General features: G+C 49.1%; 1 protein-coding gene across 3 annotated transcripts in view; it reads right to left on the reverse strand.

Annotated features, from left to right (window-relative positions):
• Positions 1–398: 398 nt before the first annotated feature.
• SNX19 (sorting nexin 19) overlaps positions 399–27,047 on the reverse strand; it is a 32,808-nt gene continuing 6,159 nt past the window's right edge. For 2 of the 3 annotated variants that reach the window (XM_043451782.1, XM_043451781.1), the window contains exons 5-11: positions 25,212–25,342; positions 23,727–23,823; positions 23,061–23,241; positions 19,930–20,059; positions 3,004–3,188; positions 2,195–2,282; positions 399–1,496 (exon numbers count right to left, since the gene is read on the reverse strand). In XM_043451782.1, the coding sequence (XP_043307717.1) occupies positions 1,340–1,496; positions 2,195–2,282; positions 3,004–3,188; positions 19,930–20,059; positions 23,061–23,241; positions 23,727–23,823; positions 25,212–25,342 (969 nt within the window). In that variant the 3' untranslated portion in view covers positions 399–1,339. Of the gene's footprint in view, positions 1,497–2,194; positions 2,283–3,003; positions 3,189–19,929; positions 20,060–20,082; positions 21,688–23,060; positions 23,242–23,726; positions 23,824–25,211; positions 25,343–27,047 lie in introns of those variants that run through there. The other variant, XM_043451783.1, reaches the window with a different exon arrangement.

The raw sequence follows: 27,047 nt of genomic DNA on the forward strand, positions 1-27,047 counted from the left end.
AGCCAATTGTGTTCAAGCATCCTCAATGTCATGGATTGGCTCAGGGCAGGTGGTTCAGGCCAATGAGTCCTAAGGACTCTTGAAGGGCTTCTGGGAAACTGTTCCCTCATTTTTTAAAAGAAAACATGGCAGAGACGCCCCCATTCCTTCAAGGATATTATCATACATGGATGTGATGCCCTGAACTGCAGCCAACTGTGAAGGCTGGTGGTCTGAAGACGAGCTAATGTGTTTACAAGGCAAAACAAAAAGATGGGAAGAATCTGGACCCTTGATGAGGTCCGAGGTGCTGCATCTGCCAACCCGGGGCCTCACCTACTCAGGGACTGGTTTGATGGAAAACAATAAATGTTCTTAGTAATTTCAGCCTAAAGCATGCTAACCCATAGAGCCAGAGACCACGTTGACACACGTTTTTACTCTGCCCAGGACCTAACATCTGCTGTCGGGTGCCATGAGCGAAGGAGAGTGGAAGCTGGGAATGAACAGGCAGGGGCAGGGAGAGTGACAGAAGCAGGAATGTTCCAGGCTAGTGCAGGTCCAGTTCTTCACTCGTCACGGCTGAAATGAACCTGCCGTGCTGGGTGGGTGAAGGAAGCCAGGGAAGGCCACAGAGGCCAGCATGCACTTGCTCTTGGGGAGGGGCTGGTACAGTCTGCAGTGCAGCCCTCAGGAAAGGGTGGAGGGCTGGGGTGGGCCCCCTGGAGCTTCGGCAGTCTGCCCTTCAGAGAAAGCTTCCTAGGGCAGCAGCCGAAGTCACGTCCTCTGCAGGCTGGGATGCTGGGCAACACCGGTGAGCAGAGAGCCCTGAGAAGTGTCTCCCTCCGTGGGCTGTGGGGACGCTCGAGAGACCAGCGCTCTGGCTTTCAAGAGTGCTCCTGGATGGACTGTTTCCTGGTGGGAAGAGAGAACTCAGAAGACTGTCTTCTCCTCCAAGAGAACTCAGCTGTGGGGCTTTTCCCGGTCTCCCTGGAGCCTGCATGGGGTGGGGGTGGGGAGGGTGGGGGGTGTCAGGCGCACGTGTACACAGGCCAGGCTACCAGCAAACAGAGTCAGGGAGGCGGGCAAGGGGCACTCGTTCCCTCCCCCATGGCTGCCTTTTCCAGAGGAACCGGGATCCACCCACCAGCGACAGTCCACACACCACAAGGCGGCACGGAAATGGACGTGCGTGCAATGGTGCATATACGCCCATCACCTGCTACAGACCAAGTGTGCGTGTGTGGCGGCGGGGGACGGGGGACGGTGCTACTGAGACCCCAGGCCTTCTGAGTGAAGCCCTGTTCCAGAGGGTATGGTCTTCTGCTTGGTCTCTGGGTGGCAGAGTGATCCACCCTTCCTAACCCTCGAAGAAATGGGACAATGGCCTCTGGTTAAGGGGAGATGCCCGTCTTCCTGGGGTGTCTGCAGCGGAGTTGGTTACGGCAGATTCTTCGGCAGAGGCACTGAGCTCCAACAATTCCAGGATGATGTCCCAGAGGCAGTAAATCAAATGCCTGAAACAAATGAACAGAACAACTTGGGGGAAGGTCTGGCCGGGTCTCAGGACACCAGATCCTGTTGATGACATTTATCTCACCTCCCCATTGCCCTTTACTGGTATCCTCAGTGGACTGCAATGTCTCAGCTGTGCTGAACTAAGGAAGGCTAGGATTGCAACAAAGGTGGAAATGGTACTTGAGACGGGATTTAAGGGAATTCCCTATTTCTTTACATCTAGCACGTTGGCACTGCTCTGAAGAGCTCTGAGCAAGGGGAATCCCTGTAGTAACAACTTACTAGGAACCTTCAGGTCACCTGTGATGAGGCAGAGACAGGACGTGAGGAGTAAGAATTCATGGACACAACGTGCTCAGGGCAGGGCTGAGAGGGGAGGCAACGCGCTCTCAACACCAGTGGAATTCTCCACCCCCGGGCACTGGCCAGGGGACCATGACCTCTCTGTGCTGAGGACTGTCAGGGCCTTCTCAGGAGCTCCCACGGGGGCTTGCATCGAGTTCTTCCCAACACAAATGGTGGCTGGTCCCGCCAGCTCCCGACCAACTGAGCCCTGCTCAGAAGCCAGGGAGACAGTCATTGCACCTGCATCCGGGGCCCAGGGCAGGAGACACTGCGATCCCAGTCTTCTCAGTACAGCCGTTCACCCAGAAACCCGGGACCCTCTGAGACCAGAGACGGCTTCAGCCGTGCCCACCTGTTGATGAGGGGCTGATGCAGTGACTCCAAGACCAGACTCCAGCTCAGCCGGCATTTGTTCTCCCCGAGGATTTCTACGATGACATCTGAAGAGGAAAGGTGGACATGGTTTTAGTTCACCGTGAAGCCTTAGCCTCTGCGGTGACCATCTCCTCAGGATGTCTGCTGTCTTTATTCACACTGGGTACTTCTGGTCCATCTCTGAACCACAGACAAACTAAATCCTCAGCAGACAGGGAAAAGCCAACAAAAATGTTTCTTAAGTTAGATATCTAAATAAGAACAGGCCCCAGCAGACAATTCTGTAACCTGTCGCTGCTTCTGACACAACGGTGTAGACTGGAGAACAGAGGTTAACAAGGGTAAGGAACACGGTCTGGGGAAGAGTCCACCCTGTACCATCCTTCCCCCAGCATGACCACAAGGCAGCAAACTGCCTCCCTCGTCCTCCGAAAAGATCATACAAAGAGAGGGAGGAAGCCCTCTTCGGAGCTTGCTTCTAGCTGAGGACCGTGCACTTTACTTGTCGGCCCCTGGTCCCCAAGCTGGGCTTCTGCAGGTGCATTATGCTCCTCCCTGGTCCACAGGGCTGGAGTCCTCACCTGCCCCAAGGACGCTTCCCGTTCCCTCAGCATCCCCAGAAGTCCCGATCACTTTCCTGTTGGCCTCAGAAGTGGCAGGTCAATGCATTTTCTGAGTCCTGCCGCAGATAAGGCCCTTTGAAAACAGTGCGGAAGGGCGTGGGGTAATGGCAGGAAAGTGGGGTGGGGAGGAAGGCTATGGCACCATCAGCCTCTCTGCAGTCACCTGGTAGGACACCCATCAGGCTCTGCAGAGCCTGTTTCTCAGCCGCTGCCTTCTGCTCCGGGGTCCTCACCGGCCGAGGACACTTGGGCAAAGCCCCGTCCGGCCAGATGGACTCCTGGAGGAGCCGGAGGTATTGCACCCAGCGCTGTGGACATGTCAGATGAGCCACCTGCACCTCCAGCCACCTGCGGGGGGAGAGAGAAGGGTCAGGGCAGTGTGGAGGACCCAGAGCCAGGGCAAGACGTCCAGGCAAGGAGGACAGAACAACGCCGAGTCAGCGCCAGTTCCCACAGGCCGGTCAATGGCGTGGGCTCCAACTTGAAGATGAGTGACGACAGGGTTACAGTCATGCGCTGAGTATGAGCGCCCACGTGTCAGGGGCTGAGAACAGAGCGTCTGAGGGCTGCTGGCTCCGCGGAGGTGGCACCTTTCCCACCGTCCTCCAGTGAGGAGCACCAGGACGCCTCGGTGCCGGGTACACAGTGCAGGGTCTGCAGACTTCACACAAACCCCTCCCTGTAGCCACCCATCCACGCCCCCACAACCTGTCCTGAGGACTCCCGACATCACCCGTCGCTCCTGACAGACCAGGCCTTCTCCTTGCCAGCAGCAGAACTCTGTCCTTCTGGCAAAACCTGGTCAAACCCCACGTCCTCCACAAAGTCCTTCCTGAGCATTCCACCCAGAAATGCTCACTCCTTAGGCCTCCTGCGGTGCTCCTTCTACAACACAGACTAAGCACTGGTATTCCAGTTTGGAATATTAATTACTGCCTCATATATTGACAGCTCGCCTCTCCCAACTACACTGTAAGCACTGCAAGAGTTCCCCGCCACAAAATCTTCCCACAGTGAAATGTCTGTTGACTGACTGGCAACTGCTCTTACTACAGTGAAAATGTACCCCTCCGTCTTGCTTTCACAAGTGAGTCAATAACTGAGAGGGCAGGTACTGCAACCGCAGGGCCTGCGAGGCATCTCCACCTAAGCTCTTTCCCTGTCTCTGCAGGTTTCCAGAGCGGTGTGGTCACTTGCTGAGGTCAGACACTGCAGAGGCCTCCTTCGTGGGGCCCGTGCTGAGAATGGCATGGCCGCGACGGGGATGAATGGACTGCTGGCAACGTCACTCACGCAAAGACTTTATTTGGTGCCGCACCACACAGCCTGTGCCATCACTCCAGACCTGAGCTGCCTGTCGCCCATCCAAGAGTGCAGGGGGCTGCCAAGGCAAACTTTATTTAACCTCCACTCTGCCAGACAGTCTGCATTCCGCTCACGCTAGGCATTCCAGCTTTGGGGGCTGCACTCCCCCAGGCCCAGGGCTCACAGATGATTCTAAGAATAGGAAGTCTGAAAGGTAACGGCAGGGCAACAACGGCAGACATTGATGGAGATCAAGAGCGGCACAAAGCTGGCCCGGAATAGCAGCCACCATCTGGGCTCCCAGGTGGTTCAGTGGTAAAGAATCCGCCTGCCAGTGCAGGAAACACAGGGTTCAATCCCTGGGTTGGGAAGATCCCCTGGAGAAGGGAATGGCCACCACTCCAGCATTCTTGCCTGGAGAATCCCATGGACAGAGGAGCCTGGCAGGCTACAGTCCACGGGGTCACAAAGAGTTGGACACGACTGAGCGACTAACACTTTCCCTTTCAGCCAGCAATAGCTCCAGCTCAGCCTCTCGTTCACAGATGCAAACAACAGGCTGGCTTGCCCTTCTGTTTGACCTTCAGTTTGTCCTCTGGAGCCACTAGCACTGGCGACTCTTCGCAGGGACCTCAGCATCCACTCAACCCTTCCTTGACTGAGCATGACAACAGCAGCCCTGGGCACCCGGCCCCCTTGTGGGTCTGCTTTACTTTAATGGTCATTCACTCAATGGGAACAGGACCTCGAATTGCATTTGGGCAAGGAGGTCCCCTCTGCTCCCTCCCGTGGTGACCAAGCATCTCATGAACACATGCTGGATGCAGAACAAATGTTAACATGTGGCAAGATACAAATTATACAAACCTACTGGACTGTAACCCATCAAACTTTCAATGTGGATGTTGGGAAGAAAAATCACAGTATGAAAAAGCAGGAATAAGCCCCTGATGAGGAGGATGAGTCAGTGAGTCAAATAAAATTGTCAGAGCTTAGCAGAACTAATTGACAAAGACATTTGAGGTCACCAAGCAAAACATCAGCTGCTGAACAAAACAAAGGTGCCGGTAAGCGCCCTAAGCCCTGAGGCACAGACTAATAAACAGAAGGGCCTAGAAGCGTCTGTCCTGGGAATGGGAGAGGCAGGACTTGTGTAAACCAGCTGAAATGAAACCAACTTTGGGTCTAAAGAGAGGGGTGCACTGCAGAAGGGGGGTGCTGCGAGGTTCAGTGCTCCTGTTCTTCCCCATGCCCCACAGGCAGCAGACAAGCCGCACCCACACCACACAGACGCTTCCCTCCCTTTTCAGGGTCCTCCTCCTCCTCCTTGAATGAAACAAGAGGCTGCCTCTGGGGCACTGGGATGAGCCTGCTTTCGTTTCCCAGCCGGGGGAGAAGGCAGCCTGTGGAGAAGAAGCAGGCAGCAAACTTTTGTTCACAGAACGTCTGAGGTGTGGCCTCTTGACACAAGTGACGAGCATCCCTGTCTGGAGGGGAAAGCGATCAAGTCCAAATCCAGAGAATCACCACCACCACTGCTGCCCCACCCACAGACAGTACAAACCACCTGTGCGCCAGAGACCCCTCTAGAAAGCAGGCTTTATCACTACACACGATACCCCCTACACGTCATCAGCGGCCTGCTCCAGGGATCTGTATAGTCTGCCCAACACGCTGCACAGCAGTACTTGGTCAACAAGGAAGACCACAGGGATTTCTTCATCCAACCATCGCTTCTCTCCTTCAACCCATTTCCCCTTCCTCTATTCCAGAGCGAAGCTCCATGCACACCACCTCCTTTATCTAACACTGAACTCCCTCGGTCCTGAACCTGGGCTGAGGCACAGGAAGCCAGCAGATGAGGCTCTGGCGTGAGTGTTAAGAGACCGACACCCTGACCCCCATCCTTAGCTCCCTTGTTGCTGCTGTTTAGTCACTAAGTCGTGTCCAGCTCTTTGCAACCCCATGGACTGTAGCCTGCCAGGTTCCTTTGTCCATGGAATCCTCCAGGCAAGAATACTGGAGTGGGTTGCAATTCCTTCTCCAGGGGATCTTCCCCACCCAGGGATCAAACCGACATCTCCTGCATTGGCAGGATTCTTTACTGAGTCACCTGGAAAGCCTCATTAGCTCCCCGCATCTCTCCACTACACATGTCATCCTTCTGTTCTTAACCTGGGGGTGGGGAGGTTAAAGAGAAATCTGTGTCTTGAAGCACAAGGAATGGAATCTGTGTCTGCGGTCCAGTGTGCCATAATAGCTCCTCCAGCATCAGGTTCTGGAATCTGCTGCTACCACTGTTAAGTTAGGAGCTCCAGTTTCAAGGTGGAGATACACCCACACATCCCTTGGACTATTTACTATTTACAAATTATTTATAAGAAATCATTTACTAAATACAAATGTTATTGTTGATGTAACACAAGATGCATGAGGTAAATACGCTAAAATAAATATGGAGGAGAAGAGCCTCAAATAGCACTGGTTTTATTTTCTACTACTATTCCAGTTCTGATATTTGATTTAGATATCTTCTTCTACCTTCTAGCTTCTCCCCAAAGAAAAGAAGAAAAAAAGGCAGACCACGTCTGTTCTGTCAGGCCATCTCTGAAGGACTCAGAGCACAGAGAAGACATTCTAGGGGCCCAGAACCGGCAATAAAAGGAGAAAAAACAACAGCAGATGGACACTGAGACATGTAAGAGCCTCCGGTGCCAGACATGGACGGACAGAGGATGCAGAGACCAGGGAACCCATGACACTGGGAGTCCATGGCCAGCCCACGCTCAAAGGAACCTGGTCTGAAATAGCTACACACAGAGAAAGGAAGCGGTGGCTAAAAACGAGACAGTTTAATACTAGGGCTTAAGATGGCACTTCAAGGTTAGCAGAAGGTCATTTTCCATCAAAAGAGCAGAATCAAGTCTCAAGAGTAAGGGGAGAAAGCTTTAAGGGACCACATCTAAGCCAATGAACCAAATTCCTCTCACGTCTTTTCTAGGACTGCCGCCATGGCTGAGACAGGGAGGCCCTGGATAAGTATGGCTTCATGGGGCGGGGGTGCGGTTTGGGCATGGCTTCCCAGGTGGTGCATGTGGTGAAGGATCTGCCTGCCAATGCAGGAGACACAAGAGATGCAGGCTTGTCCCGAGTCAGGAAGATCCCCTGGAGAAGGGCAGAACCAGACACAACCTCGCAATGTGCCCTGACCAGCAAAGGATGCAGAGAATGGCACCTCCCTCAAGGCAGATACCATACTTGTATTTATACAGTCAAAGACTGTGCTGGCTTTGGGGACACACACACTAAAGCGCTGACTCATCACTGTATGCAGCCAACCAGAACCCCGAGCCCACGTATGTACTTTAACCAGAAATCACAGACTCCTGCTAAGTCTAGGCTTGTCCTTTTGTACTAGTGTAATTAAGAAAAAAAAAATCTAAATTCTGCTTTATAATATTTATTTCTGTTAAATCCCATCTTGTTTGCTTTAGACCATTCTCTTCTGCAAGATCATCAAACCAGTCAATTCTAAAGGAAATCAGTCCTGAATATTCACTGGAAGGACTGATGGTGAAGCTGAAACGCCAATACTTTGGCCATCTGATGCGAAGAACTGACTCAATGGAAAAGACCCTGATGCTGGGTAAGACTGAAGGCAGGAGGAGAAGAGAACAACAGGGGATGAGATGGTTGGATGGCATCACTGACTTGATGGACATGAGTTTGAGCAAGCTCCAGGAGTTGGTGATGGACAGGGAAGTCTGGCGCGCTGCAGTCCACGGGGTTGCAAAGAATCGGACATGACTGAGTGACTGAACTGAACCAACTCTTCTAAAGTCTTTTGAATCTTGACTTCTGTCATCCAGAGTATTAATTATATCTCTAAGATCAGAGTTACTTGCAAATTCACTGACAAACAGGATAAGTTCTATGCTTTCACTAGGAAGTGCCCTCTAGGCTATCAAGTTATTAGCTACCTGGGCTAAAGATCCTCAGATAGCCATGGACCACTTAAAAGTCCCACAGTCCAGACCGCGTATGTCCATATGAATATTAGGGAAATATGGCACAATCTTGTTGAAATCCACAAACAATACAACAGCCTATGCATTCCTGTCATTTAATGGTCTACCAATCCTGCTAAGACAGAAAAAAAAAAAACCTTGCTAACAAGGTTAGCATTCCCACTGAATGCACGCTGGGTTCTGGGGCCTGTGTTTCTCTTCCTGAGAGTTCACAAGACATCTATTTAATAATCCACTTCAGAAATTTCCAGAGGTAAAAGTCAGGGACTGGAGCCTGTATCCATTTTTTAAAAGGCTAGACACTTGTCCATCTTCAAGCAACACATCTCTATATGGAAATTTTCTTCATGATCTTAGGTCTTCAATGATAAATGCAAATTCTTTCAGTTCCATGGAACAGAATTCAACTGGTCAGGTACCTGAGTTTTAAAGCAGGTGAATGCTCTCTTATTATTTCCATTCCTATTTTGGTCTTCAATTCTAGTTCAATCATGCTTGCTCACTTCTTCCTATTAGACCCTTTCCTTTATGTAAAAAAAAAAAACAAAAAAAAACCCAGAAATTAAATACCCCAGGCAAAGAGTATACCAATTTGCTGTAGAATAAATGAATAAATAAATGATTTCTCAAGGTAGCCAGTTAATACTACAAGATCTGTTCCAAACAATTGACCTTTGTTGTTCCTGTTTGAAACTTTTTCCCTAACATTTTTTTCCCTAACATTTCCCTAAAAAACCTTTCCTCTTAACATTTATCCACTATGTCAGTTCCTTCTGAGTTCAAGTTTAGTGGACACCACTCTTACCAGTTCTAATTTCCGCTGTTTGCCTTACTCAGTGCATGTCTCTTTTCTCTGTTTTTTTTTAATGTACGTTCATCTATAATCTGATCTCAGTTAACCACTCTGGTTTCATCTGATGCTGATTCTTCTCCTTCCTCGTTGGAGTCATGTGTTAATTTGTTTATTCCATTTACTCAATACATATCGGCTGAGCTTCTTAAAAGTTACAAAAAAACAAGATTCTGAAGTTTTGATGGCAGGGATCTCAGGTCACTTTGGTGTCTTCCTCAGCATTTACTAGAATAGTGCAATTCACATAATAAGGCATCACACATATACTGAATGAATCAACCTTATTCCAAAACGCTCCGTGATAAACTTTAAGTCCACTTGTTATTGAGGTGTATAAGACAGATTCTCTGTTATGTTCTTCTGTGAATTCTAGTTCACTTTCATCTACTTTCCTTTCTGTCAGCTGTTTCCCATTCTATTCAGTTTTAGTTTTACCTCAGTTTTCCTTGCAGCTGCTGCTTCTTCGCTGAGTCGATGGGTGTCCTGCCAAGGAAGCCCTTCCTGTGGTCCTCGAGTTACGTTCTCACTGCAGTTGCAGTTAGGAGTCCACCACGTGGGCATCATGTGCCAGAGTAAGAAAGTTTACAAACCTTCCCTCTGTTCCAGCTACACAGTAAACTGTTCAATCCACACCTTCCTCTTTCTTCCAAAGACAAAGCTTACAGGTAGAAGAAAGGATAGAAATCTAGGCCTCCAGGTCCTTAAGTTTTCTAATCGAAATCTAAAACTTATTAGAGATATGATCCATGCTTCCTCATGTGTCATCATCTATCGTCACACAAAAGTAAGTAATAATCCATTGACTTAATAAGCAACAAGGAACTTTCAGCATCACAAGTCAGATATATTATTTGGAAGGCTACTATGCCATCTGCTAGCATTGCTTCTCAATCCACAAGGGATAACCAGAGTCATTCTTGATTTCACCTCTTCTCCAACCCTAGCCCACGTGCCCCCTGCAACATCACCTAATTACTGAAACAGTTACTAAATCCGGTCGAACCGACCTCCTCAGTACTCAGGACCCCATAAATTCATCACCCTTTATGATCTCTGCAGCACCAATCTTTGCTTAGGTACTCATCACCCCTTGCCCAATTTGTCTCCCTGGTTCGAATATTGCTTCCTTCAATTAATCCTTGACAGCACTATGAAAATGATTTTTCTAAGTTACTAAGTTGATCATGTCATCATTTGTTTAATTCTGTACATGTTTTGCTAATGAATAGAGATGAATCCTATGTTCTCTGAATAGCGACAGGGCTCTGTATGGTCAATGCCTACTGAATTCTGCAGTGGAATCTCTGGCCACCCTGGCTACACGTCACACATCCCAACCATCCCAGACTTCTCTGAGTACCACACATACACTGTCCTGCTTCACTGCTCTACCTTCAATGCTCTGTTCTCCAACACCAGCTCTCAATTTCCCTTCATCCTTTAAATCCTATCTCAGAGGTCATCTCAATAAACCCTCCCTGGATTTCTCATAATTTACTTAGTCCCTTCTCTTAATCATGAACAGAGCTGTTTTTAAAGTCATAACTTTATACTGTAACTCCTTATAAGATTGCATCTCTAACTGGATACTAAACTTCTTCGGGTAGGAACTTGGGGTCTTTTTTAAATTTTGATCATTTAACTCAGCATCTGGCACACAGTAGGAGATCAGTAAGTATTAGTTACTAAGTGAATCACTGCTGTAAGTGGGACAAACACTGGCCTAAAGCAAGGCACACAGCTCACGCCAAGCTGAGAAGAAGGCAAACGTCCCAGTACTTAAAGCAGCAAAACAACGTCGAGCTCTTAGGTATTTGTGCTGGTGGAGGACAATAATAAAGGTAGACGATTTAGAAATCCTTTCTATTTGGCATTTTATATGCATCTACATAAACGTTTGGCAGATTTATTGTCCTAAGAACTTTCTATTCAGGCTAATATTAAAATTAAGCTGTGTGCCAATACAGCAGCTGCAGGGTGGATATTAAATGAAGAATACTGGGTAGTAAGTCAGCTCTGCTAGAACTGAGAATTCACCATGAATAACCCACACAATCACACCTGGTTCTGCACTCGCTGGGAGAAAAGAGGTGGAGGGCAAAGAAGGGGGTCAGCCATGCTCCATAAATCCGAGAAAGGACAGACAGCTGCCAACAGTCTAGGTTTTTGTCAGTTTTCCTGACAAATAGGCCCAGAGGGTAGAAGAGGCTAAAAATCAAACAGAAGCAAGAGGGTTTTGAGGACTGTGAGTCATGTGTGTATTTTGGGAAGTGCCCCCGATGGATGGAACAGCATTGAGCTGAATCCAACCCATCACTTGAAGCTAGTGAGAATAATGTAGCAGGATATTTGGGTAAAAAATGGCCAACAGCAAAGGTCTGGCTACCTTTCTAACAAATACGGAACAAGGAATCGCTTGGGGGCTCAGCACTCATGGGATAAGAGAGTCTGATCGCATATGGAGATCTTTAGAAATCTGTTCTAGACTGAGCATCATGACACTCAGGATTCCAGTTTCAAAGGTGATCACACAAACCTATGTCCCTCTGAAGGCCTTCAGGACAACTGTTCTCAGTCTCACACTAGGCTGTCATCAATGCACCATAAACCAGCTCTGAGATCAGGGCTAATAGGCCTCAAAGCTGGGAAAAATCAGCCACACATTTTTGATATCTGCCTGTTTTTTGTGTGGCCCCAGTAAGAGCAACAGCAGGACATGTTCCGCACAATCAGTTACTCCCTCCATGATTCTTGGAATCTCTCCTAGTCCAGAGTCTCCTGTCTGGAAGAGGCCATCAGCCTTTTCACCCCAATGCCACACATAGAAGTGACCCACACCCTTCTGGGGAACAAAGCTCAGTGGCCAGAGAGCCGCAGAGGCGTCTCACAGCGTGCTGTGACAAGTGCCGACACTGGGGAGCCACATGCAGGCTGGCGGCTGGCTTGGCCACAGAGACGCTGAAAGAACTGAGCTCTGAGTTCCTTCTCAGTGGACTGACTCTTGCCCTGCCTTCTGCACAAAGTTACCAGATCAAAGGAGAAAAAGTGAAAGTGTTTGTGAGAGTACTTGTGTGTGTGTGCGTGTGTCAGAGAAAGGCTTCTCTGTATCCTCTTACAAAGCTCTACCAGGTCTAGGGAACTAAACGAAGGGGCTAAGGAGCGAACTCTGCATTTCATGCTTTAGTTTCCCCTTCTGTAAGACTTACTCTCCTGGAGGGCTCAGGGATGTGTCAGAACAGTGAACCATCTGAAGGGGCCGGGGTGGAGGAGGAAAGAAGCCGGCTGACAGAGTCAGGGGCACAAAGGAGAGGGTGCACAAGCCACCTCTGGATTGTGGGGCAAGACAGCAAACGTTGCATCACTACCACCACCAGGGTGAGGACTACAACTGCAGCTCCCTCAAAGACTTGTAAAGAGGTACTGTTTATCCTGTGGTGCCACCTGGAGACCAGATGGAGAATTCACTGCCCCAAGCAGTAGGAGTCCAGCAGGCCTTCCATACTCTCTGCACGCACGCGCGCGCATGCACACACACACACACACACACTCTCTCTCTCTCTCTCAGAAAGGAGCTGGCTGAAAATATGCAAAACATGTTTAAAGGCAACTATTAAAAGTAGAAATAATGTCCCTTTCCCTCTTTAAAAATGTTTCAGTGTCTGGAGCATTCTTTATCCTAAACCATTCTAAGGGATTCGTCTTGCAAGATCTAACTTTAAACACTTTCCTCTCTAAAGCCTACCTAACATTTACCCTCAAGAATCCTTATGACTTTTTTAAACTGTGTTTATGGTCTATACTGTGTCCTTTGACCTTACACTGTTCAGTATTTCTAATGGATTCTTATGGGTTATTTATTTTCTTAGGCTGAAAGGACCTTGATGGAGAAAAGGCCTGAAGAGCTAGCAGTCAGCAAGTTGACACAGTATCAACCTCACAAAGACTTTTCAAAAATTATTTATAAAGAGGTCACCATAACAAGAACTAAATAAAGTTAGTTTCCTAGAAAATAGAGTGTTGGGAGTACCTGGCTTAAAAGGTAGTTCCCTGGTTCTGAAACGCTGGATACGACTTGTAGAGATGTTAGGTAGGAATGTGAGGAGGACAGGACGGAGTTCACAGACAGCTAAAATGGGGGAAGACACCCTAATTTGAAGGATGCAGAAAAGGCCATGTGTCTCACAGGGTCTTTCCTCCTAAAATATCACAAAGCAAGCTCACCCCAAAGACCTCACCAAAAAAACCATCGCAATGTAAACAGATTCTCTATCCTACAGCAGACGTGTGACTGCCCTAGGGAACAAGAGTCCCCAAGGAAACATGATGTGGGGCTTGTAGAGATGGACAAGAACTCACATTTACTGATGCCACTGGATGACAGGCATGCAACGAAAGTCTTCATCAGTTCACGAGCAAGGCACGGTTACTACCACTCAGAGTAACTGAAGCAAAGATGAGTCACAGACAGCAAGCCTCAACGGAAGATGTGAATTCAGATCTGTGTGACTTCAAAGCCCATATCCTTACTTTCACACGTGGAAGGACAGAGGGTGAGAAGGCAAAGCAGCAGGAGAAGCTTCCAGAAGGTCCAAGCTTAGGTGGGAGGCCCAGGATGGAAGAGGGCACTTTGTTCCTCTGGAGAAGAAAGAGAAGGCTGCTGGGGTGGGAGACAGCCCAAGACCCAGCCATGACTCTGGGGGACGGGGGGCAGCTGCCCAACTAAAGAGCTCGGGGGGAGGCAGGCAAGGGGGTTTCCATTTACATCTGTGTTTCCCATCCCAGCAGTGCCAGGGAACTCCCGAGATTCTCACTAGTGATGAGAAGAGGGACCGATTCGACCAGAAGGGCGCATGACGTTCACTCAACAAAAACTTACAAAGTGCCTTCCATGTACACAGCTAAGTGCCTACAACAGGATGGTGAGTAAGACACAGTGCCTGCCCGCCAGATGCTTACAGTTTGAACCTGTCCTAAAACCTGCTTCAGGCCCCTCTTTGTAGTTACAGATTGGCAAGAGATACCAATAATTTGACTTGGAAAAAAGGTTTTGACCTTTAACTACGTCATGATGCTCTGGTCTTGTCTTAACTGCTGCCAATCCTGCGCCTGTGAGTGTACGAGAGTGTAAGAGCACACACCACACACGGAAGTACAAACGCACATCGAGCTGTTACAGCCGTAAAGATGGGTCAGGCAGGAACTGTTAGCACATGCAGGAAACGCTGGGGGCTTTGATCCCGTGATGGGTCGGATAAGAGACGCCTAAGAAATATGGCGGGGGGTGGGGGCACTCATATAACCGGAGACCACTGAAGCCCATCCTGACCCAGTCTACTTAGTCAGAGCTCCCCTTTTCCAAGGTCTGGTGGAAAAGGTGGGGGACAAGTAGTGTTCCTCTTCCTAAGGAAGCACGATACAACCTGAGCAAAGCCACCGCCGCAGGACATAGACTTCAGCCCCTGAAAACCAGGCCAGGGCTGGAACTAGAGGGCAAGGATGTAATCAGACAGGAAAACTAGACTGGGTTTGAGATCATTTTGTAGCTCTTGCAAACGTACGCATTTTTCTATAGAAGCTGTGCAGAGAAAGAGATCAGGTGTAAGATAACACTAGGCACCAGAGCGGAACTGAAAGAGAAATTTATGGAGCCAAGGAAAAAACCATCATCTATGTGTCTTGAGAAACTGAATCAGAACAGTGATAACCTTTTTCTGATTGGGACTAGGACATAGGACAGAGATACTAAAGGGAGATTACATAATTTCTGATCCAGGAGTGTTTAAGAATAAAACAGGGATGGAAATGAATTTATATGCTACCATCAAACATGTGTGTCTCCTGGACAGAAGTAGGACATGGCACTTGCAGGTGAGGCCAATCCTGTGGCCACTCCTCACGGGGAAGCCTGCTCAGTGGGGAGGCCGCAGGCGGTGGTGGGAAGGAGATGGGCTTAAAGGCCAGGGTGACTTGGGTGGAATCCTGGGTGTGGCCCTTCCTATGACTCTGGGAAGATTAGTTAATCTGAATAGCACTTTGCTCACTTAAAAAATACATGTCTATCTCAGAGAATTGAATTGCACCTTAGTGTATAAAGTCCACGGCTGCTTACCTGATGTAGTATTTAGTCAATGTCAGTTCTTTTTCGGGTGCAGCTGCTCATGCCCTTTCAGTGGTGGGCCTGGAGCCGCCCGTAAGCATCATCAACACCAGGAAGACCATTTATCTATCTGCTATTTAGACATGCCAACTGAGAAATAGGCCCCTGAGCGGATTCCACTCAGAGAACACCTAAGGTTGTGGAGTGACCAGAGAATGGATGACAAGAATTCTTGGTCATCACTTGTAACTGCCCGCTGCCAGCATGGCCCTCTGCAATGGGCACACACACCACCCATACGCCGTCTGCTGACCTTGCCTGGGAGATGGCTCGTAGAGACCTATCCCCTCGGAAGACGATCCCATGGCCTGGCGCAGCGTTCAGAGCTTACCACTGAATTTTCTCCTGGACCCACAGCCTGCTCAACAACATAACCTGACATATTCTTTTTCTTCTTCTTCTCTATCTACTTCCTGACTTCGTGTACTTTTCTACTCGCCTACGTCCACAGGTCACACAACCTTCTCTTTTTTTCCCACCCATCTGCCACACAGCTCTGTTCCCACGTGCCCTCAATACACACACACATGCTCATTCGCTCACTCACTCACTCACTCATACTCTTTAAGAAACCCTGACGCAGACACAGACACCAGGAATGTGTCTGCTGCCATCTCTGGGGCCACGGGGAGGGCAGGGCCACGGGAGGTGGCACTCGTGTACTCTCCTGCTAGCCTGGCTCGTATTTTTATCATGGCTTTGCTCTGGGCACCCAGGCGGGGATCTGGGCCAGCTTCTTCTCATTCCTTCGCTCTACATCAGGACTCCAGAATAATCTCACTCTTGACCGTGGCTGGATGCTCCTGCCCCATACCTTCTCCCATCAATGGGGCACAGTTTTCTCTCCTTTCTCTCCCTCCCTCCTACCCAGCCAGTGTCTGAGTGTTCCAGTCCCTAAACCTGATTCTGACACACTCAGGGACACTGTCAGCTTCTCCTGCTTTCTGAATGAGTGGTCTGCATAAGCTGGATTCACGCCTTGGCTTAGACTGCTCCCCCCACCCCTCTCCCCTCCTTTTGACTCTAACTCCAAACAAGGAGCACTCCCTCTTACATAATTGGATGTTCCCAGCACAGAAGCTGACATACGAGGTCAGGCGCGCATGCGTGCAGACTTGCCTTTGACTTAACAATGCCTTTTTTGGGCATCTAACTTCTCCCCAGCTCCCTTCCCCCACTCTCTCCACAGTATCAACAATCAAGGGAGATTTACGCAGTTGGCTCAAACTCTTCCAACCTTGGCTTGGAAGGAGGGGTCATGAGGTTGAATTTACTCTCTTTTCCCTGGCAGGCCAGGGACAGAGGGATTGGGTGGGGGCGTGGGGGGAGGGTGGTGTGGAGACTAAATATGTGCAAGAGAGGGAAAAAAGTGACAGCACGCATGCTTCGGAGCCGGGAGCAGTCCCTGGCGTCCTCGGCAGTTATGTATATGGGTCTTTAGAGAGATCAAGGAGAATACAGAAAGCTGGAAGCAGAAGAAATGAACTTGTCTTCTTGGAGATGATAATGCTGGAGGTTGGACAATGATGACATTTTTAAAAGGAGAAGCGTCTTAACTCTAGATGCCGTCCAGGATGGCGGTATGTCCAGGCCAACCAGAAAAGTGGCAGCAGGTACTCATGGCATCCACATCGACTCTCCTTCTCTTTAGAACTTAAGAGAATCCAGGTGCTCTGCAAATGGATGCAGCTTAGCAGCATGCGGTTTCAGAGAGAGAGCAGCCATGCTGCCTCCTGGGCCTCAGTCCTGGGGACAGCCTGGGAGAGGTCCACCCTGACCCGGCAGGGACCAACCACACCTCTCTGGGGGTAGTAAGGACAGGTGGAAGGGGTGCTGCAGCTTTGGGGAGGTATCACATTCCAGAGTATGTGCTTACCGAAGCAAAGAGAGCCCAGGAATTCAGCACTGTGCCGGCCTTTTTAAAAATAAAAATGCAAGCTGTCCAGGGGACAAGTGACACAGACTGGCTTTAGGGTGCCGCAGAGGACTCTGTGTCGTATGTGAGTGGATGCACATTCAAATGCAGTTTTCATTTTACAAACTGACTGGCAGTCTCCTCCTGGGGAATGTGGGCTTCTCTGAGTCAAAGATTTGGGGGCTGGCTTTTATCTTTTCAAGTCATAGGGCAAACATCTGATCCTGCAGCCGAACATCAGACAAACCTGGGGTCGAATTGCCTGTACGTACTTATTAGCTCTGTGATCTTGACCTAACAATCATGATTCTTTGCAAGCCTTAGCTGCCTCACCTTTAAAGTAGGGATTATAAGGCCTCTTTCACAGGGCTTCTGAGGGGATTAAATGATGTTGGCGCAGCGTCTGCACAGAATCAGCTCTCCACAGATGTTGGCTGGATGGTGGATCCTGAAGCTAGTAAGACCATCAGCGTCTACACTCTGACCTGAAATAAGCCCTGTCTCTTCCTTGGGGAGCCGGCACTCAGAACTTGCTGGTACAGACCATGGGCCACAGGCATCAGGTCCTCTGAGCCGCTGGAGGGGGCGCTGGGAGAGATTCCTTCTCCATGACCTCCTGACTGCTGTCTTAAGGAAGCTTCAAGAACAATGTAACCCAGCACAAAATACTTGAGAAGAAGGTCAAGTGTATCATTAAAAAGCTGGGAATAATGCTTTATAGAGAAGATGAAAGGCAGTGAAAAGAAGAAGATGAGACACTTCATTTAACTCTAATTTGTAGAGGCCCAGGGCAAGGAAGGTGTCAACAGCTGGGTTCCTGTTTCTGCTGCAGCTCATACAAAACTAAGCAGTCTTAAGAATAAAGTTCTGACAGGAAGAGATTTGAAGCAAATCAACAAGTACAAAATGTCATCACCTGAAAACATCTAGGGTGAACAAAGGTTAACAGACCACAGTCATGGAGAACTGTCCAGAAGTACCTAGACCCAAAACTCTGTTCTGCAATCCTCACTTTACCTTCATTCAAATTCACTAAAACATTCAAAATTTTTTCCCTTTCACAACAGAAAAAGGTGTCATCCATTTTTTTTTTAAGTGAAAAGAGAAGCAGGTCAAGGGGGATTCAGCCATAAGCACCCTCTCTGATGCTGTTTAGGGCATGAGCTACATTCATCAGACAGCCACCCACCCAGCTAACCCGAGGTGTGGTTCCCGTGGGACTGTCAGGGTATGGGGGTGGAGAGGGGACGAACTGAGCCCGACTCCAGGCTCTTCTCGTGAGGAAGGGCAGCCCTGACTCCAGCAGCTCTGCACGCGGGGAAGCAGGAGTGCCCGGAGAACACTGCCGCCCCGGGACAGAACCTGTGCTGCAGGGGGCCTGGGAGCCGCCTCCTGCTGTCAGACCTGCAGACGCTCTGGTCACGGGCAGAGTTACCCGGGGAAGGCCTCACAAGGCCGTACTGCTGAGAGAACGGGTTCTGTGCGGTTCAGAGAGCACAGAGCAACAGGAGCAGTGGAAGCTGCAGCTGGAGACCGACCCGGGTGGGGCACCCTGAACGGGAGGGAACTTGGGGCCACGAGCTGGAGGCATCAGACACAGAATACACTCCTTATCCTTCCATTTTTCTGAGTCGCAAGTACGAAGACCTAACACGTACTGGAACACTTTCTATGCACCCAGACACCTGCAGACAGACACCATGACGATTCCAAAGCTCAGAGAGACGACACACGGCAGAGTAGTACTATGTTGCAGTGGATAAGAATGTGGGCTGTGGAACGCCCGGGGAGATTCGCACCTCCACCAAGTACTCACTTGAACATGGATAAGGCCCTCAGTTCTCACCCTCATTAAACCGTAAAACACGTGAAAGGAGGGACCCATGTCTGTTTTGTTCATTACTGACCAGACCTTAATATTTTCTCAATGAATAAAGGAAAATGACCAAGACAGTTGCCCAGTAGGAAAGTTAATGTTAATGGATTTCCTACTTATTGTAGAATAGATACGTAATTCTTTTTTTTAATAAAACTGTTAGTTTCAGAGTGACCTGTTAGCACGAGTCACACGCTAACAGAAGGGCTCAGGACTCGGCTCCCAGCTTTGGGATCTGCCAGGATGTCTCACACGGGAGAGGCCGAAGCATGAGCGGCTACAGCTCGAGCAGTGTGTGTGTGTGTCTGGTTCAGAGACAGTGTCCCTGGACTCCTTCAGCTGAGCAAAGCTTGCATCAGTTTCATGGTTAGGAAGCCAGCACTAGAAACTCCATCTGCATACAAGCTCTTCAGGAAATTCAACTGGTGCTGGGATCATACAATCCAAATTTTAAATCTCAGTGTCCTATTCTCATCACCATGCGTCAGTGCTTCTCCAGCTGTGACTATGTCCACCCCTTCTGGAGAAACTAATCTTTACTAGGGAGCACGCGATGGTTTTCTTTTCTTCCTCGTTGTTGGCAGTCACATTGATTGTACACATAGTGATTGTTGGTGAAGAGACATGCCCACTGTAACAAGGTGAGCGGCACAGGGCTTGGGGGTAACCTGGGGAAAACTGACCCTGGCGCAGGAGGAGCTCAGCTGAGGCAGCGCCTGAATTCAGGGGATGATGCCGGGGCTCCTGCAGGAGCAGGCCCATCCACACCTCAGACGACCACGTGATGCTCTGCAGCACGCGTCACCCCGCAGCCCGGGATAGAGGTTTTCTTTTCTCTCTTGGCTGCAGGTCTCCTGGACTCTACACTTTCCCTCTCTAGGGCAGAAATCAGGAACCACCTCCCACCTCTGTCCAACCTGAGGCTCTAACCTGCAGGGGCACCCAGCAGGCCTACCTCTGGATCAGGGTCCCGAAGACAAGATGAAGGACTCTCTGCGCACTCTCTGTACACAGCCATCGCCACTGTTCCATGAGCAGCAAGACAAGCAGGTCCAGGGCTGTGTCGGCCAACTCGGTCTCTGTTCCTGGGGATGGAAAGGCATCTGGAGGAACTCGGAAGAGACCCGCGCTCGAGGACACATTTCAGGGCCCTGCGTCTGCTCCACCTTTATGTCAATCATCTCACATTTGTGTAATCTATCTGTAGCCAAGTCAAGAGACGTTTACTGCATCTCTACAAAGTTCAGTGGTAGGTCCTATCTTTCCTTACAATTTATGTTCCTAAGTCACTGAGTAATTTTTTATCTATAAAAACCTTTAAAGAGATTTTATATATAACTATTTTGCCTACTTTCCTGCTATTTCTTCTGTATTTCCCCCAGTCAGCTGAACACATTTTGTTCCAAGTAAGAGCTCACAACTGGTGACAAACTGGAGTTGGCAAGGCCCGGTCCCTTTCCCTTCCATCCACTCGCCTCCGCAGGGCAGCAGGGAAATGTGTGGGGCAGCAGATGTGGGACTTGTTTTCCATAAGCAAGTGGCTTTGAAAGCAACTCCATTACACAGAGCTGAGGGTTAGGATCCAGGAGACCTCAGTCTGATTTTGAGATAACATGTGGTTCTGGGAAGAACACTGCACTTTTGGTAAAAGGCCATGATGATTACTCATTTCTTTCCTGTTTCAAAGATGGCAAGGGCCACAAACACGCTCATACCCACGCTAAGCAGAACTTTTTCAAACAGATGTATTTTATGGATGGAAGCGTCTGTTCTCTAACCCTGTTCATAGGGTCCCCCTGTCACCTCTGACTTGCCTTTCTGCAGACTGCCCCAGAACTACAGAGTGTTTCTGAAAAAATCCTCTTCTATCTGGTACTACAGCTGTGATTAAAGTTATAATTAATCACAACAGTAACTGTATTAGTCTAGGGCCAGTGGGTTTTCTCTGTGCAAGTGTGCCCAAGCACTGCTCACTTAAGGGTTCTTATAGAATGTGAATGACGTCAAACTCGGGTAAATGTGCTGGAACTGAATCTTACTTTCTTCTTAATCCCATCCAGTATATATTCTCTTTTTCTGTACTTCAAGGGGGCATAGGAGCTGATGTGTCTGCTTTCTGGTTATTTGCTCAAAATGTGATACTCAGCTCCTTGGAAAAATAGCATTCCTCAATGTCCCTCTTCAATTCTCTTCTCTTTGCAAGTTTAGCATTTACCTAGAGCTGCACTCCAGGATTCTTGCCTGGAGAATCCCATGGCCAGAGGAGCCTGGCAGGCTGCAGTCCATGCAGCTGCAGAGACACCACTGAAGAGACTTATTAGCATGAACACATGCAGAGCTGCCACCATGTGGTGACAAGTAGTCACAGCAGTAACAATAAGTGAAAGCAACAGGTCCCAGGTCCTCTTGGTGAAAGTGGTAAATTATCTATCATGAGAGCACAAGGAGCCTCTCAGAGCTAAAAGAACGGCACAGGAATAAATGACCCCTTTAGAGAGAGAATGCACAACATTTAAAGACTTGATTTTGGCTAGAATTACATTATCTTACCCATCCGATCTTATCTATAATTTCTCATAGTTCTCTTGATGCTTTTGTTCTCATTAACACTTGGTTTACTTAACCAGTGAGACGTGTGTGAAGAACTGGGGTTGTAAACTCCATCTTTCACAGAGTTGAGCTGAGGTCCACAGTGCGGACTGACCATGGGCGCCTGAGAAACAATGGTGAAGTCAGCCTTTTTTCCTCTTCTGAGCCCAGGATTTTGTGATCTTTTGTTTGCAAGGGAAGCCTTTGTCTTGCGGGATTTGAAAGACTTTGTTCTCATAAGTTCTAGCACAGCAAATCTACCAGTATCCAGGCTTCCTAACTCTCCCTCTGCAGAGAACGCTGACATCCGGGAAGCACACCTGCCCTGCCTCAAATGCTCCTGAGGACAGAGCGGTGTCCTCACCTCACCTCCCTCTGCTCTACCCTGGGTGAGCAGGCGGTATCGTTCGCCACGGCAGTGAACACAGCAGAAGGAACAGATCCAGAGGAAAAGAGAAATTCCATTTTGTGCAAGCTGTATTTCAGCTGCCCTGCAGTACACCTGGGCTTCCCAGGAAGTACTAGTGGTAAAGAATACAACTGCCAATGCAGGAGACACATGAGATGCGGGTTCAATCCCTGGGTCAGAAGGATTCCCCTGGAGTAGGGAATGGCAAGCCCACTCCAGTATTCCTGCCTGGGAAATCCCACGGAGAGAGGAGCCTGGCAGGCCACAGTCCACGGTGTTGCAGAGTCAGACACGACTGACAGACTGAGCACACAGTACACCTTGGAAACACACCTCCAGGACTGAGGCATCACCAGCACACATGTCAGGGCTGACGCTGATCAACAGAGGAGCTCACAGGACAAGTGTGCAGAGTAGGGACAGAATGAAGCTCTGGAAGGCTGCGGAGCCGACAGAAGGAACAGAGAAGGGATGACAGGAGAGACAGGAAGACCAGAAAGTGGTACCACAGACGCCCGAGAAGACAGTTTCTAAATGAAGGGAGCAATCCACAGATAACGCCAATGTACATTCAGTTCAGTCACTCAGTCGTGTCTGACTCTTTGCAACCCCATGAACCGCAGCACGCCAGGCCTCCCTGTCCATCACCAACTCCCAGAGTCCACCCAAACCCATGTCCATTGAGTCGGTGGTGCCATCCAGCCATCTTATCCTCTGTCCCCTTCTCCTCCTACCCTCAATCTTTCCCAGCATCAGGGTCTTTTCAAATGAGTCAGCTCTTCACATCAGGTGGCCAAAATACTGGAGTTTCAGCTTCAACATTAGTCCTTCCAATGAACACCCAGGACTGATCTGCTTTAGGATGGACTGGTTGGATCTCCTTGAAGTCCATTAGGAACAACTTAAATAATGACACTACTGTTAACAGAAGCATGAGCCTTATCTCGCTGGACTGGACGCCCTGCTTACGCCCAAGTTCTTCTGATCCACTCAGCCCTGGGACTGTGCCGTTCTGTGCCCTGGCACCCGACAGAGCCGCCCAACAGTCACAAGCCAGCAGACACGCTGGGCTCCCCGCTGTCACCCACCTGGATCACTGCTGCTGAGGCCTTGGGCTGGAGCGGCAGCATCTGACACGCAATCGCCCACACACCCCTCAGCGGTCTGTTCAGAATCTCTTCCGGGAGCGTGTGCTGGCTGCACTTCTAGTAACTTTGCCTGTTTTTCAATAAAGGATTCCATCCCAGACACGGAGAGGGTCTCTGACTCCTGAGGAGAGAGCAAGGGCAGTGTCATAGGCAGGGTGCAGGGAGTGGGGGGCACCTCCTCACTGTGGCTCCCATAGCTTCCCTGCACGTGTCTCGAGCAGAGGACCCCACTGACCCTGTGACCACCTAAGGAAAAGGTGCTTGTTTTAACCTAAACTGCAAGGAGAACAATGCCTCCATAGTTTCGTTTGCTACGAAAATCGTGTTTCCTTCCAGGAGCTGGCTTTCTCATTCTATTATCCCAAGCCTACTACCCTTGAGAAGCCCACCCCCCTTGAGAAGCCAACCGGCCAGCCCAGAACCCACAGGAATTTCAAACCAGTCTGAGAAAATACTCCTAGAATAAAAACCACAGACCCAGATGTAGGTTGAGTCCTTTAGGAAGGCACCAAAGTCCTTTCTGATTCTGTAGAACATCCCAACTGCCTATAACGGCAGGACTGACCTCCCAACTGATGATCCCAAGAATTCTCTAGGGATTCTCACCACACCGCTGTCCTGGAGACAGTAGAGAACCTTCTCGTGTGCCTCAGTTATATTCAGTGCTGGAGCAATTTTACTGGATGAGAACCTCAATCTGGATCTGGTACAGAAACGAAGAGCATAAACAGTGTGTAATTCATGGTCTTGATCCCCATACGAAGGGCTGACAAGTATTAATACCTCAAAACAGGCATGTCCACACTTATTCTTGGAAGCTTACGGTGGTCAGAGTTGCCAAGAGATGCCTTGCTCTGAAATCCCCCAAACAATAAATATTCTTACACACAGTCCAACTCTTGCACTGAGCTATGCTTACAATAGGGCTTCCCTGGTGGTTCAGAGGGTAAAGCGTCTGCCTGCAATGCGGGAAACTGGGGTTTGATCCTTGGGTTGGGAAGAGCCCCTGGAGAAGGAAATGACAACCCACTCCAGTATTCTTGCCTGGAGAACCCCATAGACAGAGGAGCCTGGTAGGCTACACTCCATGGGGTCACAAAGAGTTGGACACGACTGAGCGACTACACACACACACACATGCTTACAATGCGCCTGTGAACGAGCTTTTGCTAAAATAAGGACTTGTCCATCACAGTTGTATCCCACAGGCTTAGAAGAGTGGCTACCACATACTATGCACTTGTTAAAAATTTGTTGAAGGTTAAATAGACAAGTGCCACAGACCAAGGTTGTCCTTGCTTTTCACACCTTTTTGCACGTCCACTATTCCCCTTGTGTTCCAGATAAAACCAGAGAAGGAATCACGAGGGCTAACCTCAATGTTTCCAGAAATAGGGTTCTTATAAGCACAGGCAACATGGTTACCCTTCAAAATACGGGCCCAGTGAGGGGGGAGAAAAGGCTAAGAATTGTGCGGGTTATTGCCAGCCCATAAGACATGAACACAGAGAAAAAGACAGTGAGACAGACACATAAACATCCTCCAGCCCCCTGCCTCCCACCAGCACTGTCTCTGTAACGACCCAGATACACACTGGAAGTGTCCGGGAAGGGAAGCGGGGTGGCCCTCCTCTCCGCCTGCTGGCTGTGAGCTGCCAGTGCAGGCTGGAGCAGCGGCAGTGACCAGTGACCCCTCAAGGGTCCCTCCTAGCCCGCTCCTCTGCACTGCTAGTGTACCCGACTCCTGAGCCAGAAACCGTGACAAACGGAGATCAGTGGTAAGCCTTCATTCTCAAACGAAAAGAAACGCTTCAATTTCCCAAGGGAAAAAGAAAAACAGAACATCCATATTCTAGAGTTTTCCTTCTAGTCAAAATTACCCGGTCAGTTTGGGCCCTGGGTTCCCAGGGCAAGACCAACATGAAGCCAGGCTACCTCTGCAGGACCTTGGGCTTGGGCCACAGTCTGACTTTGCATAAAAACAGGCACAGATGACCACCGCCCCCCCCCCCCCCATTCTAGGACCTAAGACCAGCGATGGGCTTTGACTGAAAACTGGAGATCCCCTGAGAACTGGGAAGGGTGTCTCACTTGGCAGCCTTCTTGCCTTCTGTCTGGGGCTTATTGTCTGTCTCGGCCTCACTCAGCTCCTCTGTGGGGCTCTGGGGCTCAGAGCGAGGGAACGCTGTCTTCAACGTGTCCACGATAGCACTCACCACCATCTGCAGGGGTCAGAGATGTGGGGTTAGACAGGCACCGCCGAGCAGCAGCAGCTGTCTCAAGGTGCTTTCTGCACCCTGGACGAGCAGCCAGCTGCCCTGTGCAGCAGAGCCTTCTCCACACGCACGGTGAGATACCAGCTAATGTCTCAGTGGCAACTCTCTCCCCTTTCCTCCACAGCCATGAAAACCTTCTTCCTCACAGAGTTAAGACAGACGATGGATTCCATGGGAAAAGAAGCCAAAACAACATGACAAATAAAAATCTGGGAGTTCTGCAGGCTGGTGAAATGCTTTTCACTTTCAATTTCTTTCTTTTCATACAGAAGAATGATTTTTAGTTTTCAAATTGATAATACTTTCACCAAGATGTGACAAAGGGGAAGTGATACAGGTAAGAATATATAAAGAAAAGGAAGAGTGAAAAAGATTATCAAAATAGGGAATAGTCTAAAAACTTTTATGATAAAAAACAACAACAAAAACTGGTTTTCCAGTTAGTTCAAACAATTCCTCTTCTTTAACTACAGAAAGAGTGGCAAAAATCACTCAGGTTAAAGTTAAGGATCTGGAATTCATACAAACTTCTCTATTTATACGGATCAAATAAAACAATCTTTGCTGAAGAGTAAGAGCTATCTCTATTTCTCAGAATGGGAAAACGACATACGGATTTTTGCTAAAAAGAAAGAACAAATGAAACCTTAAAATATCAACGAGATGGAAGGAAACATTGACTTTTCCTTTAGTAACTCTCGCTATTAATCAACATTGCTGACTCAGAGCAGCACAATGCTTGCTTTGTCTTATCCTGTTAGTCCTCCTTGGGGAGCACAGCCGGCACAGCCAAGGCAAGACTGAAATGGTCAAGGGGGACTGCAGTAGAGACCAGGGGACAGCACCTCAGGGAAAGAACACAGCGAACTGCATGGATGTGGAGAATGTAGCTGAGAAAATACAGTTCGCTCTCCAGGTTCACAGAATGGTAGTCTGCCGCGACAGCCGTACCTGCTCACTCTTGTATCATTAGCAATGAGTACAGTGAGTGGCTCTGAGCGGGCGCCCAGGGAGCAGGTGTGAAAATAAAAATCAGTGAAGGTAAAAAAAAAAAAAAAAAATCAGTGAAGGAACACATCAGCATGGGTTAGCAAACGTGCAAGGAACTCCGAGGTTTCACCTTGTTTATCCCTTCCTAGTTTGCAGTCTTCTCATAGCAGTGAATGTCTCTGAACATCCCTCACTTGGCGTCCCACTTTATCATTTTATCTCCTAAAGTCTAGATTGGAAGAGGAGAAACCCCTCTCTTCTGCCAAAGAGTCAGCGCTTTCTAACCTCTTACAACACATGCATTTTTGATCAGCACAAACCTCAGACTTCTGTCCTGGAGACGCGAGACTCAGTGAGCAATCACTGCTCACAGGCTCCAGTATGGTGCTCAAATGCTCTACTATCGTCTCCAAAGGTTCCGAGATACCATCTGGAACCTTGTTCTCCAGCAGAGAATCACTACACAAATCTAAATCCAGCTCGGTGTCCTGCCTAAGGGCACCATCCTGAGTGACCAACGCTGGGAATGACCTTCATCGCCAGAAGAGGCCTTCCTGCCCCTGCCTGTCCATGGAGATGTGGACTGACGCTTGCACCCGTCCCCTGGAATCACAGCGTCATGACACCCCAGGAGACCTGTGCACACCTACAGTGTTGGGAG

This window comes from Cervus canadensis, chromosome 29 (assembly GCF_019320065.1).
Source record: "Cervus canadensis isolate Bull #8, Minnesota chromosome 29, ASM1932006v1, whole genome shotgun sequence".
Taxonomy (NCBI): Eukaryota; Metazoa; Chordata; class Mammalia; order Artiodactyla; family Cervidae; genus Cervus; species Cervus canadensis.